The 17,489-nt window shown below is 37.1% G+C and overlaps 1 protein-coding gene across 1 annotated transcript in view; it reads right to left on the bottom strand.

Moving 5' to 3' along the window:
- Positions 1 to 13,403, bottom strand: part of ALG13 (ALG13 UDP-N-acetylglucosaminyltransferase subunit) — a 64,435-nt gene extending 51,032 nt beyond the window's left edge. The window contains 3 exon segments of the mRNA XM_021686789.1: positions 10,436 to 10,574; positions 12,190 to 12,352; positions 13,323 to 13,403. Coding sequence (XP_021542464.1) covers positions 10,436 to 10,574; positions 12,190 to 12,352; positions 13,323 to 13,403 — 383 coding nt within the window.
- Positions 13,404 to 17,489: the final 4,086 nt, after the last annotated feature.

A 17,489-nucleotide genomic window follows, 5' to 3' on the forward strand; every position in this document is an offset into this window, starting at 1 on the left:
TTTCAGGTCTAAGGAACTGTGAGGAACTGTGATTCAATGGTGGATAACAGATTTGCCCTCCCTTTAGATGGTCAAATTTGTGATCAACATTAACCATAAAAACAGCTTGTAGGAGGATTAACCTATTATCCCGGCAAATCGTGGGGTTGACTGGCCCACATAAAAATGAGTAAATCTTACCTTACAGATGAAATAAACAGACCTAGATTTTTGAAGGCAACAAAATTTATAACCATGTGTGGTGATGGGTATTAACTGTGGTAATCATTTTGCAATATATACATGTATCTGATTATGTCAAATACATTAAACTTTTACAATGTTATGTCAATTTTATCTAAAACTGCAAAAAATAAAAATGACAATGACATGTATGTAAAGATTTGTGGGAAACTGCTGAAAGGCAATCAGTATTAAAAAAACTCATTTATTTCACTTATTTTTAGTACCAAAATAACATGGAGCCAATTGGGGTATATAACTCAACCCTACAGGACCTATTTTTAAGGTTTTTCATTACTTAAAAATATAATGGTAAACATTCTGAAACATTTTTAACAGCACCCTGGAAATAGAACCTGTTGCTTCTTTTCATAGTAGACATTTAAACAAAATGAACAAAGCAAAATTCATGAAGGAAGGGAACACAATGGTTCCAAAACAAAATTTGGCCATTGGATCCTATTCAACCTCCCTCCTCTTAAAGCTTTAGGAAAGAGACAATAAAGAACTGATTTCCCAGAGTAGTGATCCTTCAGATAAGCAAAATAAAAGAAACATTACCAAGAGCCACTTGCTTTCATTTCCTTCTCTTCCCCACTTCCATCTGAAGCACTCTAATATAGATTAGGGGAAAAAAGCGAAGTAATGCTTTGTTTAAAAATGCATCCTAATGGCACAGAAATGCTAAGGGTTGGTTTTTTATTCAAGATACTTACAGTGTCTGAACAGTCTACCAACATACAGGGGATTGAAGGAAAGGAGAATACAGACCAGAACACTCTTGTTTTGATGCACTCACTTAAGCTTCTAAATAATCTTTAATTCTCTAACTATAACCCCAGCTAGAGACTATGAATTTCAATATGAAATTCAATGAAGACTTTGCTTTCTGTTATCATTTAGGAGTATATACTGTGAATTCCAGGGAAATATCTCTAAGTCTACTCCTACTTCTTAAAACAAAAACTCTAACCGAGAAAATGTATTACTTCAATGACATTTTTTTATTTTCAAACATGCCACACAATTGGTTTTGTGTCTCAGAAATCACCTATGAAGGAAGTTAGCTTTACTAATTCACAAATGGGAAAACTGAGATTCAGAAAATTACTTAGGCCAAGGACTTAATGTTTTTCACTCCTAAATTTGGGAAGTATATTACTCACCCACTGCACACTGGCAGTGGAGAAACAACCAATATGTTCTGTACAAAAGGAGAAATGAACAATAAAAAAGATGTAATATATGGCCTCACAGACATCATTCCAACAGTGACTATCAGTTCAGCAAACAAATACATTAGAAGCACACTTGACAGTAAATGAGGTACAAAACTGTATTGCTTTTCCAAATAGCCTAATCTAGTATATCCTAGAATAATTACTACAAATGAAAAAAATTCCACTTAGTTCCTTTTATTAGAAACAGTGCTACACAAGACATTATGGATTATAGACAGTTAATAGTATAACAATATTAAAATTAGTTTCAAATTGTGTTCGGTATGTGTTAAACTTGGTAAGTTTCTAATTTGTTATGTGATAAAACTGGGAATTACTAAACTTAAATGTATTTAATCAGAGGGCTTCATTATAAAGGAGTCTAGTAGTTATCACCAGAGTACTAATGAACAAGGAACGAGGAATGAAAATACTTAAAATTGGCCTCAGTCTGGAGATTCTCAACCTGGAGCCTCAAGGTACCTGGGAAAAACTCCCCAAAATTCACTGCAAAATATGTGTCAGTATGCGAGAGAAGCAATAGTTTTAAATATTTTGAAGGGTTCCATGACCCAAAGAGGCTTATACTACTGCCTTAGAGAGCAGGACTATAGCCATCAAAATAAAATGACAGAGTATCAATCAAAATAATTTTGGTCAGGATGTGGTAAAAATTCATAAACACAATAAAGAGCTAGAAATCAAATACCAAAACAGATGGTATTTAACAGTATAAAAGACCTTAAAAATATTCTATCAATATCAGAGTCAAGAAGCATATATTCTTCAGGAAATTCCTGTTTGAAGCAAGCTAGGTTTGCTCACCTTCTATCTAGCCACCTACAAAAATTATAATTTAAAGAACTATTCAATATAAAGATTGTGCTAGAATACTCACTTTTGTAAAGAATTAACCATCTAACAAGGAATTAAATGTTTAGTGGTTATCTTAAACCCTTTTCCATGTAATGTTATTGGAAAACACTACAGCTACTGCTTTTAACAAACCTCTTCATTTTTAACACATTTTACCAAAAATCCCCAATAGGTACCATTATTTGACAGACACTTAAATACCATTAGGATATTACACAGTGTCAGTATTGCTATGTTTTAATGCCAGTCCTGTAAATGTTTGATCCTACAAATTTCACCATACAATGTGATGGTCACATCTTTCTTCTGAACAAGAGACATACTAGACTCCAAGAAATGACTATGTGCAAGATTACAGTGTTTCCTAAAGACCGATCCCAATCAAGACAATGAGAAAAAGTGCATTTATGCATTTATCATTTATGGAAAGCCTACTGTGCTGCAGGCAGAGGATTCAAGAATGAGTAAGACAGTTCCTCCTCAACTAGACTGTTAAAAGAGTTCCTCCAGAGCAGTAATCATGTCTTGAGTGCTGCTGATACAAAAAGTAGATGCTTATTATGCATTTATGTTAAAAGACTAAATGAGCAAATAAATGGGCTCAAGATATTTAGAAAGCAAAGCTAAGAGAACCTGGTGACCAATCAGATATAATGGGTTAGAGATATCATTTAGTCCTCCAGGCTTATAATACCATCAATACGGGCAAGGATCTCAGAAGGATGGAAGGAGAAATAAGATTTTAGTTTGGGGCACATTAAGTTTACCATGCTTAGAGCATTAACAGACATATATGACCAAGAGGTAACTGGAAATACCATTCAGAAGTTCAGATCAGAGTCGGGGAATATAGATAGAGCATTAATAGTAGCTCTGGGAGTAATGAAAATATCAAGAAAAAATAGAGAACAGAACCAAAAACAGAACCTAAAACAAATATCTGGAGAAAACAAAAGAGCCAGTTAAGTAACTTGCAACCAGACAAACCACCTGGGAGTTTCTCCACATGGATTTTGATCAGCATTCAGTAGGCTTTTAAAAATAACAATGTGAAGACTGAAATAAGTAATATACCTGTGGTTATCATACAATCAAAATTTCTTGGAATAGTCCTGACTTCATGTCCTGTCACCACAAATGATGGAAGAAATACAGGGGAAATCAGCATTCTAGCAATTACAATTCCCAATCTATCAGACACTTAAGTAGCATAAAACTTCCTTTTTGCATTATGCTGAGCTCAGTTTCCTCATCCGCAAAATGGGAGAATAGTAGCTATTTCATAGAATTATTGTAAAGATTAAGTAACTTCGTACCTGTAAACTGCTTTTTTAAAAAAATTTATTTACTTGAGAGACTGAGAGTGAGCACAAGCAGGATTGGGGGGGGGGGGGGAAGAGGGAGAGAGCAGCAGAATCCCAGCTAAGCAGCGAGCCAGACACAGGGCTCAATCCTAGGACCCTGAGATCATGACCTGAGCTGAAGGCAGACACTTAACGGACTGAGCCACCCAGGAACCCCTAAACTGCTTTAAATAGTACCTGATACATACTAAGCATGCAACAGGTGTTAACTATTGTTATTTTTCATTCCCCACTCCCCCACAAAAATATAGTATTAGTTGTACAGCAGAAAAACAGATTAGTACAACTATCTGGACCACCCATTCCAAACCTTTCCCCCAAATCAGTTTCAAATAGTCTGCCCATGTCTCATTTCTTATACTGTATGCAGATTTTTGGTCATGTCTGAAAATTTTACAATTCGAACGAATCAGAGAGATTAAGTGCTTATACTATAATAAAGGGCCAAGAAAAATGTCTACATTACTTCTAGTCATTACGGACGTTTTTTTAGTCTTGGAAAACTCTTCCTGAAACTATCAAAGTGGTGGTACATATTTTTATATTGCCCTTTTTATCTACATGATTTACCTTTAAAAGCACAGAGTCGTACTCTAAGGTGTCTAAAATCAGACACTTGATAGTACTTTCCGATAATGACCCTTGAACAACACGGATTTGAACTGTGCAGGTCTACTTATACTTTTTCTAAAACACAATATTGTAAATGTATTTTCCTTGATTTTCTTTACATTTCCTTTTCTCTAGCTTACTTTGTTAAGATTACAGTATATAATACACATAATATACAAAATGTGTTAATTGACAGTCTATGTTATCAGTAAGGCTTCCACAGTCAACAGCAGGCTATTAATCAAATCTTTGGGGAGTCAAAATTTATATGTGGATTTTCAACTGTGCAGGGTGCAGGGTTCTTGCACCACTAACCCTCCACATTGTTCAAGAGTCAACTTGTAATGTTCCAGAATCCCACTTCAAGTTCATCAGTTGCACTCTTACCTACCAAATCCTTCCAGCTTTCTTTCCTCCCAAATCAGTCATCAAAACTCCCTACTTCCCAAAGTCATCCTATAACCTCTCATCACTTTTCATCTACTCCAACATCAACTTTCTATTATTACTTGTCCACCTCTGAACATATCCATGTTAAGAATTCCTCAAAATACTCCTTTGCTTCCTTATCCCTGGAAATTTAAATATCTCTAACAGAAAACTGCTAAATAAACTACACTCCACTTACCCACTGACTTCAAGAACCTGAAGCCCTGCCATGCAATGAAACCAAATTTCACTCAGAGCAAATATTCCCAATAGAATATTACCATTAATTTTTCATAAGGACCAATAACTGGTAATTTTGGCAATTAATTTATCTTAGCCTTCTTCCTCATCTAAAGTGGTTTATAGTAGGTATGTTTAAAATTCTCTTCCAACTCCAAAAATCTACAAGTCTTTGTCTTAAAGTCTTCCTTTATTCAATCTACTATCAATCCTACCCATGGCATTTTGGATTCCAAAAACTCAGGAAGCACAGGTTTCTAAGTCCAAGGTAAGTTTATCATACACCAAAGAAAAACCCAATTAAGGGTGAAATTCCTACTAAAGTAAACAACTTCTAATAAATGAACAAAACTCTCCTTGGAAGGGAGTAAAGTAACTAAATACTAGACAATTATGAAGAATCAAAAAGCTTACAATATATATTATGGTGTGGTAGAAAGAGTACAAGACAAGGAGTCAAGAAGCTGCTTCTAGTGGCAGCTCCCTGTCAAAGGCTGTTAGACAAGTTGTAAACCTTTGGCCTTCCACATCTGAGAAATGATGGGATTGGACTAGATGATCCCAAGAATTCCTGCCAAATGAAATTGATCCGGAGAGATCCCCGGATTTTTAAGCCGAACTGGTAAAAAAAAATTTCACAAAGGTATATAGTCAAGGGATATCACTACACGCAATTAACACCATTGGCTTAAGCCTCTGCTAAATGAAATAATGCAATCAGGGTTATATATTCTTGTGGGAAAGAAAACAGAGGATTTGGGGTCCCATATTACTTTACAGTTGTCTGATGTTTAAGTTGACCCTTTGTTTCTGATTCTCTATGGTTAGTCCTTCATGACATAACTAAAAACCAAGTGATCAAAATACATTTTAAGCCACAATTTTTCTCAAATTAGAGCACTTATAAAAGAGCCCAGGAAATTCTCTCCAAATATTTAGAAAGGGCCTTTCCTATATAACATTAGCATTAAGACTAACGTACATTTATGATTATGGTGCTGTGAATTCTCAACTATGTAGATATAGATTACTCACTTTTTAGATTATTCTCAGCAAAATTTTAATCCAAGTTGGCTTCCTCCTGCTACCCAGAGTATTTCTCAGCCACCACTTCTACTATTAAGAATTTATTTTAATATTAGCCTAAGTAAAACACAACCAGGAAAATAAATCTATAGAAACATTATATAAAGCATCCCCAGTAAAATGCCTAAAATAGCCAATATTTTGATTATGGAAAGTATGTCTTTATAGTGTATACTACTTTTATAAACTCTATCTAAAACTTCTACCAGAAAACTATGAACATTTAGAATCAAGACTACTTACTCTAATCAGAATTTCATAATGTATCAATCTTGAGGAACATGAACCTAAAAGTCATGTATTTAGGCCATTATATACATCTGATCATATATTTGCTTGTAGAACTAATTTTTTAAGTAAATTATAAATTCCTCTGTGATGTTACAATAAATGTTTCAACACCACTGTGAGAAGGGGCCCTTAAAAATAATAGCAAGTTCTCTTGGCCTAAGTCCTTTTTGATTTACTCTTTTCAAACCAATAAAACTTTGATACTGAACAAGATTATTTTGTCATTTTCTATTTGCATTTTAGAGGAAAGAGAACAAATCTACGCCACTAAAAGTAATTTCTCCAAGTACCATAATCAACTGATTTGATATTTAATCTTGTTAACCTTTAATTAATCTTAATCTTTTTAAGGTAATTATTGAACGTTTTATTTCACAGAACACAACTCATCATTTTTGCTTGTTTTTTAAAAAATTGATTCCTTAAACTGTACAGCTAATGATGCTGACTCTCAAATGCCTTACAAATTTGTTACTGCTTCATTTTATTTATTCTAAAGAACACCAAACTAATAACTACATTTGAGGTTTTGGGATTCTAGGATAAAACCTGTGAATGCTCATACATATTTTAACTAAAATATAAAGTAAAAATCTATTGAATTTACTAAATTGCGGTAAGGATTTGGACCCAAATGCTAACATTCACACCATAAAATTTTCTATACATTCTATAGATGTATAAGTTTATTAATTTATATTATTCTGCAAATATACTATATATTTAATTTGATTTAACCACATTCCATAGGTTGGATTTGGGGGATGTTTTTAAAGTGTTCAGAGTTTAGTGTTTATTTTTGTAATCCAACAACTTTATCCAAAAATGCAGAAAATTTTTCTGGCTGGCCAGGAGGAAAACATTTCAGTGTTGATAAGTCCATTGACTGTAACAGCCCAGGAAGCGTGCTAAAACAAAAGAAGAAAAATATTAGGTAACAAGGGAGAAAATTCTGTAATTCATCTGCTGCCCACTTGATGACTGAATCTAACTTCCAAGAATACTGTGATGCTTCTCAAACTGTACATGCGAATTTTAATAAAATTTTATTTTAGGTATATAGTTGACCCTTGAACAAGGTGGTGTTAAAGGAACCGACAATCCGCGCAATTGAAAATCCATGTACAACTTCCAGGGTCACCTGGGTGGCTCAGTCGGTTAAGTGTCTGACTTCAGCTCAGGTCATGATCTCAGGGTCCTGGGATGGAGCCCCACGTCGGGCTCCCTGCTTAGCAGGGAGTCTGCATCTCCCTCTCTGCCCACTCATGCTCTCTCTCACTCAAATAAATTTAAAAATCTTAAAAAAAAAGAAAATCCATATATAACTTCTGACTCCCCCACACCTTAACTACAAATAGCCTACTGTTGCCTGGAAGCCTTACCGGTCACGTAAGAGTCAATTAACACACATTTTATACATTATGTTATGCACTGTATTCTTAACAATAAGCTAGAGAAAAAATGTTATTAGGAAAATCATAAGGAAAACACATTTACTGAAAAAAACTCCTTGTATAAGTGAACCCATGTCATTTAAATCTGTGTTGTTCGAGGGTCAACCGTACACATAAAGATTAAAGCAATACGAAGAGCACTATGTAGTACCTGTCAATACCAATTCAACAGATACTGTACATCGTGTCAACAAATATTACAGAAATGTTATTTCATGAAAGATGTGGTCACATGGCTTTTAAACATTTCTCGGGACTGGGCAGATATAAACTGAAGCAAAATTAATTTATGAAAACAGAATAAATGAAAACAAAATTAATAGCTGCCAGACAAGAACAATAAGCTGGGAAGACTACTGGACCATGCATGAAGACTGTGAAATAGCTTTCTTTTGCCAGTAATTTACTGTCATAAATCCATATATAATTAAGGTACAATCACCATGCATGTTGGAAGATTCCAAACCATGACATAAAAGTATTACTTCACAAATTTAAGCAGCCACTTAAATTAGAACAGACATACAACTACCCAGCCTAGATTTGGGGGAATAATGTACCTAAAATGAAAATACAACCAATTATTGATTCTTACAGAATTCATGTATGTGACTTTTTTTCAAATTAATATTAAGAAAAAGACTTCTAAAACTATAAGAAATAAACTGGAGACTTGTACAGCTTTTCAACTTGAGTAAGGAATCAGGATGTTTTTCTGAAATCAGTGCTTTCTCCTTTTAAATGTACTGACATAAAATCAAAGCTGACTTAACATGTAGAATAAAAATACTCATTAAGTGTCCAGAAAAACTGACTTGCATAAACCCGTTAGGAGGCGGAGTTTATTCTTCTTTAAAAAATGTTAACCCCGGGACGCCTGGGTGGCTCAGTCATTTAAGCACCTGCCTTCAGCTCAGGTCACGATCCCAGGGTCCTGGGATCCAGTGCCTCATCAGGCTCTTTGCTCAGCGGGGAGCCTGCTTCTCCCTTTGCCTGCCGCTCCCCCTGCTTGTGTTCCCTCTCTAGCTGTGTCTCTGTCAAATAAATAAATAAAATCTTTAAAAAAATAAAAAATGTTAACCCCTAACAATCTCAACTACCCAAGGACAGTTATCTGAAGCCTACATAATTTTTATTACCTAGCTTCTCCCGACTCACAGTACTTTTAATAATGACTTCTGTGTTATACAGCCACCCTGATCTTTCCTCTCCTCCATCATATAGGGATTAGGACACCAACAATTGTTCCTGAAACAATCAATGAATTTGTCTCCTCTCATTGAGAACAGAATTGTCTGTTTTGTTCACCAATACATGACAAGTACCTAGAATAATGCCTGGCACATAGTAGGTGCTCAATAAATATTTAATGAAAGAACAAGTATTTACTGAGTGCCTAAGAGACAGACGCAGTGAGGTTAAAAGACAAGCCTTTTATGTTCTAGCCAGTGTCTTCTAAGGTTTTCCACTTGAAAATTAATTTCAATTTATTATAACATAAAAAATATATTTTATAATACTTCTATAAGGTCTTTACTTTTTAAAACATCAAACTAGGATAGCTTTTAAAGTCAAATAATTGGGAATTACTGACCTGACCCTTTTGCAAGCTTCTAGTGTCTCAAGAAGAATTAATAGAAAACCAACCAGCAATTTTCTTCATCCTTCTACAGTGATGTTGACCAGTTCTTGTTGAATTTTAATATACTTCTAGAAAATAATACTCCTTACCATAGTAATTCCTTTGCTGAAAATACTTTAATGGCTTCTCACTAAACACAGAATAAAATCAGAACTCTTACCTGAGCTATCCCCACCCAGTCTCATCTTATACTATCTTCTCCCTTGCTCGCCATACTCCTGCCACACTTAACCTTCCCTCTGTTCCTCAAACAAAACAAACTCCAAGCTCTTTCCTAACTTAGGACCTTTGCAGTTACTGCTTTTCCTTCTTCCTCTAGAGCTTCACATGACTAGCTCTTGTCATTTAGGTCTCAGCTCAAATGTCATATACTCAGTCATGCCTTCCCTGACCAATCTATCTTCACTCCCAGCTATTATATCACACCCTGCCTTATTTTCTTAACACATTTCACCACGTGAAATTATCTTCATCGTTTATTTATGAACGGTTAACTATGTCCCCCTACTAGAACGTAAGTATCAAGAGAGCAGGGGCTTTACCTCATGTTTATCACTGTATCCACAAGCACTTAAAAACAATGCCTATGACATATCAGGTCTAGTTTAGTGAGTAAATTTCACTTAGGGATCCCAATGGATTTACTGAAGGCAAAACCTTAATTATAAAAAATCAGCAAATGCCTTCCTTGAATAATGAAAATCTAATGAACTCAAAAATTATATTCTCAGAGACTTGCGCACCGGATGGAACTTACATACATGCGTACACACACAGATATTCACATGAAATGAAACACGCAGACACAGAAAGAAATATAACAGAGATCACACTCACAGCATTAGACAAATAAGAGGGCTTTACAGGTGAGAAAAATCAAAGTATGTTTGATAAGCAGGAGAATGTAAGAGGTTGAAAAGACAGACAAGTTAGGTAGGTGGATAAGAATAGCTAGGGAGGATTTAATGCAAGAGGTCAAATTATCAGTCTGTAGTATACCTGCAGGTACAGTAGAGGAGATGCCCGTCTTTGTGTAGCTGCTTTGCCAATTCCAACTGATGATTGTTCATCAACTTTTCGTTTACAACCACTACAAGGGGCTTTCTTTTTTCCAGAGTCTCCAAACAGCTTCCTGCACCTAAATCAAAATTGTTAAGTTTAAAAAAAAAAAAAAAAAAAAAGCTAAGGTGCTCCACCAAGCCTTATAGACAGAACTGAAGATGATAAACTTAGCTGGCAGAACTACAAACCAGGCCTTTTAATTATACATTCAAATGACCAAAGTGTAGTGACCACTTCTCTATATTATGTTATAAACTTGACTTGAAAAATACATTCTTTACCACTGCCAACAATATTATGACCTACGATTCAGTGCTTTGCCACTTGCTCTCTACTAGTATGCCCTGGGCATGAGCCTTGAATTCAATTAAGATTTAAGTTCAACATACTACACGTGAAACTGTACTGCACTTCTATTCAAACACAAGTGGAAAAAGCAAGTCTTCAATAGTGACAGGCACCAAAAAGAAAAACTCTGACCATCCTTATAAGGCTGCTTGTGAGGTACCATCCCCAAAATGTCAAGAATAAGTCTCCATAAATGTGCATATATACAATATTTGGGTCAATTCAGCTCTAAAATCTAAAATCGTTTAGGTATTTTAAATGGGAGTGAGAAGGGCGCCTGAGCGACTCAGTCTGTGAAAAGCCTGCCTTGGGCACAGGTCATGATCTCGGGGTCCTGGGATGGAGCCTGGCATCAGGCTCCCTGCCGGGTGGGGAGTCTGCTTCTCCCTCTACCCCTCTCCGCAGTTCGTGCTGTCTCAAATAAATAAAATCTTAAAAATAAGTTAATAAAAAATAAAAAAGTAAATGGGAGTGAGGAGACTGATAAGTAGACAAACCTTTTTGGGTTGACTAGTTTAGAGTAGTAGGTAGGACAGACTCTAACACCAAGACTTTTATCTACTAACTTGACTGGAGAAGTACAGTTAATCTGTGTCTCTGTTTCTTCATCTGTAAAATGGGAATACTAAAAATACTTAGCTCATAGGTCTGGGAGGATTCAATGACTTATATACACAAAGCACACAGAACGGTACAAAAAACTATTAACTATTATCCTATACATTTCTAATCACTAATCTGTTGGTAATGTTTACTTCTAGTAACTTTTCTCCCTTCAAACTAGACCTCTTAAGAACTAAGAAGCTTCTTCCCTCACTTATCCGGCAATCGAAACTGCAATGCTCCCCCAAAACAGTTCTTGTGACGGTACCGGCAGTCTGACTAGATCAGGATGGTTTTTGAAGAGCAGGCAATGATTTACACAACATGTGGTTAAAAAATATTTTTGACTGCATTCATTTCATACTCCCATTTAAAATATAAAAAAAACTTCCAAAGCCAATTTCTCCATGTCCAATCCAACCAATAAGCTGGCTGAACATTCCTGCAAATCTAAGCCCAAATACTAATTTCAAATTTGGTAACTCTTTACGCACGACGTTGGGTAAATTATTTTGCCCGTGTTTGGAGTTTCTTTCTTTAGAAAGTTAGTCTATGTTGTTAATTTCCTCGTATCACCCAGAAATAAGTTCTCTAGTAATGTTCTCAACAGGTATATTCAAATAAGTATTATACTCAAAAGGCTACAGTGCGTTACTCTAGTGATTTTACTTTACCTCAAAAATTTCAAGTTTCTGTTCTTACTACCAAAAACCCAACTGTGGTATTCTAAGGCACTTTACCTGCGTGACTAATAACAAGATCTGCTTTCTGAAGATCTTCTTTCAATGAATCCTTGTACCTGTAAACATCCAGAGCAAATGACTCAGTACTGAATGGTTCAGGTACCACCTTTCCTCTACCTATCTGAAGGACAAGTCGGTTGTAGCCCAGGCTCTTGATGATCTGAAAAGGGAAAAAAAAAAAAAAAGAAAGAAAGAAAAAGCGGGACTTTTAAACAGGGTACTGTAAAAACAACAAACCCTAAAGCCGGTGTTCAGACCGCAGCGCGGGCCGCAAAATCTTCTACCTGCGGCCGATTTTACTTTTCCAGAATGACGCTTTACCCCCGTACCGGGCCCCGACAAGGTACCTCACGAGTCCTACCGGTAAGATCTACGCGACCCTGCTCACCAAGCCGTTGAAAGAACCGGCCACGCCACAGGCAGAAGACCACGCGAGACCCTGAGGAAGGCGTCAAAAACTAGAGGGGAGACGAAGAAACGGCCCCAATCCGCCTCAGGGCTGAAGCTGCGCGAACCACCGGCCCGGAGGAGCCGCCGCAGCAACCGCCGCCGGAGAACGCCCGCCTCGAGGACGCCTGACGAGACCGCGAGGCGCGGGCTCGCCCGAGCGCGGTGGGGGCAGGGCGGGGACGGCGCGCTGAGTGGGACCGGCCGGATCGAGCCGGGCCGGGCCAGGCAGAGCTCGCCGAGGCGTCTGACGCCGACCACGCGACCCCGAGAGGGCCTGAGGAGCGGCTGGAGGCTGGCCCGGGCCGAGGAGCCCCACTCGGAGAGGCGGAGCAGCGGGAAGGAGGGGCGAAGCACGAGGAAGGAGAGGCGGAGGCGGAGAGTCGGAAGGGAAAAGCCGGGGAAAGGAGGAGCCGGAGAAAGGATGGGGAGGAGCGGCCCGGAGGGCGGCGGGGAAGCGGGAAGAGGAGGCGGAGGACGCTAAGGAGAGGGGGAGCTGGAGGAGGGCCCAGCCGAGCGCGGGGAGGAGCCAGCAAAGGGGCGGCGGCACCTGAGGTAGAGCTGTGAGGGGTTCTTCCCGAGCGCTGCGGTCAGGCAAGGTTACCGAGGCTAGTGGTAAGGCTAGCGGCGGCGAGCGGCGAACGAAGCCGCCACGCGCCCGCACGCCCGCCTCCCCCACTCACTTGCAGCGTGTCGTGCGCCGAGACACACGCAACGAGGTCGTCAAAGCTGGTGGTCCCTACAGTAACAAATACGCACTTCATCGCGCGGGTTCCCAGCCCCGAATCGCAAGGGCCGGATGTGACGTAGCGGAGGCCACGTGGGCTGCAGCGGCCGCGCTCGGTGGGGATGGCGGAAGTCGACCAGGGCGCCAGAGGGCGGTGGGAACCGGGGGGTGTGGCGCGCGGGCGGCGGGGGTGGAGCCGAAGGGTGCAAATGGCCTACGTGCCAGAAACGTGATGTGTGTATGAGTTCACCGGGCCGTCACAATAGGAAGGTGGGACTTGCCAGATTTACTTTTTTCCAAAGGTATTTAGAAAATAATGGTGAAACCTCATACCTAAGCGCTGTGCTGGCGTTATTGCTTGGGTACCACACATCTTTTGAATGATACAGGAGTTTGGGACTCTATTTGCTACCCTGTTTTGCCAATATTCGTTTGAGCTATGGTTTTACCTCAAGTCTGTTGAGAGCCTGTGAAAAAAAAAGAGCCTTTTCAAGATGACTCATTAGCATAGGCTCTTCAAACTAGTTCTCAGGAAGCCAGAGCCCAACAGGGTCTCTTGGAAGCTGCAAAAAGTCGGTTGCCTTCACTAGTAAGCACTGTATGTAAAATAGAGGCACTAGGGCCTGAAGCCTGCATCTATAATTCATTGAACTCATCCATTGAGCCCTTTAAAATGTAAAATTATGATAAATTTAAATTACGATGAAATGTAAAGTTATACATTAGCATGAATAAACACCACAGATACATTACACTGAAGTAGTCAAGTACCCGGGAGGTAATTTCTCAAGACTCCCTTTTTTTCTCCTACCACCATTACTAAGATGCTTTATTTCATTCTAATATTTTCTGTATTTCCTACTTAAAATCTCACTTTAGTTCATATTTGTGTTTTCCCATGCCTGATTACATACAGAAAGGAAGCTGTGAGAAGAAAATAAAGAGGAAAAGGATTAGAGGTGAATTAGGCCTAGAACATAAGCTGAAAAAAAACCTCTTAAGGCGTATTTCTACTGGACTGTTCCTTTAAATCTTGTAGCTTGGGTAATTGTCTTTTTGAGGAGGGATATGCTGCTACGCCTTTCTTGATAACGATTTTCATGAATTAATGATACGGTGAAACACTACAGTCTCATAATAAATGTAGAAAGATCATGGTTAAATAATAAAACATAAGCATAATCCCAATTTTCTGCCCAACAAGAATAAACTATGAATATTTATTAAAATATGAAGAAAAAAATATTCCAAAATACTCTGTAATTCAGAAAGACCTTTACCTCTGGTTGTGTCTGTGAAATCTTTTCCTGTATCTAGAAGATATTAAAGAAGCACTGTTCTGATTAGCAGAGAGAGAGAAAATAAGCACACATATAAAGTGAATATTCTTAAATTCCCAGAAAATCAGAAAATTGAATTTCTAATATTTTAAATGTGCTGGACTTTAGTAAAGCATCTTCTTGCAGAAACTGATCCAGAAATGTTTTAAGGACCCAAGATTACATAATTAATGTAAAATTTTGGCAAGTAAGTCTTTTTATTTTACTTAAGTGTGTTTTTCCTAAACTTACACAGGCTTACTGATCAAATAAGTTAACATTACCCACAAAAATGTTTATAGTTACGAAAAATGTAAATGTTTTCAACTACATTAAATCAGTATTCTGACAAACTTTATTTCAGCTGCAAATATGCTTTGTAGTATGCCAGCTTGAAGATAATTTTCAAGATCTTTAAACAACTTAAAATTGTGGACTGACATTAAATTGAGTTAATGGATGCCTAATCATTGCACCACTAGATGCTTTCGAAGTAAAACAGAATATTGAAACATTGGTTTAGACTAAGCATAATTCCAATATAATGTTTTATATATTTTGCATTTTATTTTGAAATGCTATAGGGAAGCTATATCTTGGAGTTGTATAATGTATTCACTTTTGCCACTTTAGGAAGTTATAAAAAGGATTTGTATGGCTATGGGAAGTTTGGTCATGTGTATTCTTAAGCCCTGCTAGTCTGTAAAAATGTTTGTATATGCCATATAGTTCTGTTTTCCATCCTTCACTTTTCTCTTTAAAATAGAAGTTAGTCACTTTGATCTAAAGTTATAATTTAAAAAAATAAAATAAAGTTATAGTTAATATGGTAGTTGAGGCTCTTCAAAGAGTAACAGTGACAATTACAATACTATATGTGCTTTCTTTTTTCAAGGAAAAAGAACAGTTTTTGTCTAAAGTAGCTTTTTCGTTTTCAGACCCTTTTATACTATCAAAAATTACCAAGAACCTCGAAGAGCTTTTGTTTATGTAGATTATAATGTATGTTAAACTGTTGATATTTACCATCTTCAAGATAAAAGAGAAAATTTTAAAATATTTATTGATTCATTGGAAAGTAGCAATGATGAGCACATTGCATGTTAACGTAAGTGACCTGTTTTTTATGAAAATAGCTTTTTTTCCCAAACAAATATTTTCATGGAAGGAATAGCATTGTTTACTATCTGGGGTAACGGAAGAAAGCCAGATATTTGTATCTTTTGCATTTAATCCACTGCATTTCACACATCACATAGCCTCTGGAAAATTCCACTGTATACTCATGAGAGGAAGAGAGTCAAAAAGACAGATAATATCTCAGTATTGTTATGAAAATCATTTTGATCTCACAGATTATCTAAAAGAACATGAAAGAGTATAAAAAAATGACAGAACTTAGAAAGAATTTTATTTGCTTTGGCTTATAATACCTGAGTCTGAAATGCAGCTATGAAATATATTCAAATGTTTACAGTACCCCCTCAGTTTAGATGGTCCTGCTTTCTTTATTTAGTAATTAATTCTTCTACCTACAACACAAAAGGTTGTTCTTTACATGCAATCTGCCTAGGTAGCAGAGATTCTGTGTCTCACAAGAATAATTTTCTATGATTTAAGTTGCCTTTATTATGTACCTGATTATTTAAGGGGGAAAAACCCCATAGAAAATAGGCTCTTCACTTAAACAATAGTGTTAGCTTTGTGTTTCTTTTCAAATGCTTTATTTGTACAGGAACACACACACACACCCCCAACCCCCTTATTAGCTGTTTCTCTTTCCGGGATTTCAGTTACCCCACTCAATCTGCAGTCCAAGAAACAGAAGATCTTCCTCCTGACTTCTATCATCAGAAAGTCAATAGTAGCTTAACACACTACATCAAAATGCCTAGATCAGTCACCTTGCTTCATCCTATCACATAGGTATTTTATCATCTCATATCATCACAAGTGTGGGTACAGTATAATATGATATTTTGAGAGAGAGAAAGAGAGACCACATTCACATAACTTTTATTACAGTATATTGTTATATTTTTAGTTATGATTGTTAATCTCTTATTGTGCCTAATTTATAAATTAAACTTTATCATGTGTGTATAGGTATGAAAAACAGTATATATAAGGTTTGGTACTATCTGCAGTTTCAGGCATCCACTTGGGGGTCTTGGAATGCATTCCCTGTGAATGGGGGGGGCTGCTGTGCCTTGATTAAATAGGTAAGTATTGTTTCTTAGTCACTCATGATCCAGTCAAGTGCACAGATCTCTTCTGACAACCCTTTGGTTTTGCCTTCCCAAAATCAGTTCCTGAATTTCAAACAAATAAAATTTTCAGGATATATTTTAAAACTAACAGTAAAAACTTTTATGTGTAAAACCACTAAGATTTCTCAGAGGGCCTTTGGAATCACAAAGATTTGCTCTGTCTCCTTATAAAGAGAGATACTGGAAATAACTAGGATTGTTTATGTGTTCCTACTGTAAAGTTGCATGGGAAGAGTTGTTAGGTCAGAAGGGACACGGCCATCCCTAAATTAGGATTTTCTGGTAAAATATTATTAATATAAACATTTTAGAAATTGTATGCTTTATGGGAAGTCCCTGGTGATTTGTCAGTGCCCTTTCTGTGTATAATACTGTTTTACCTTCAGGGGTAACCCTCATCAAAACTCTGATGAAATAATTATATACTGTACTCCAATATAGAGTTTTGCCTCTCTCTACTGAGGATTGGCAATATATAGAATTGGCAATAGTAATAAATTGACCACAGCCATTAAATCTCTTAATGTTCTTGTT

Source organism: Neomonachus schauinslandi, chromosome X (assembly GCF_002201575.2).
Source record: "Neomonachus schauinslandi chromosome X, ASM220157v2, whole genome shotgun sequence".
NCBI classification, from domain to species: Eukaryota; Metazoa; Chordata; class Mammalia; order Carnivora; family Phocidae; genus Neomonachus; species Neomonachus schauinslandi.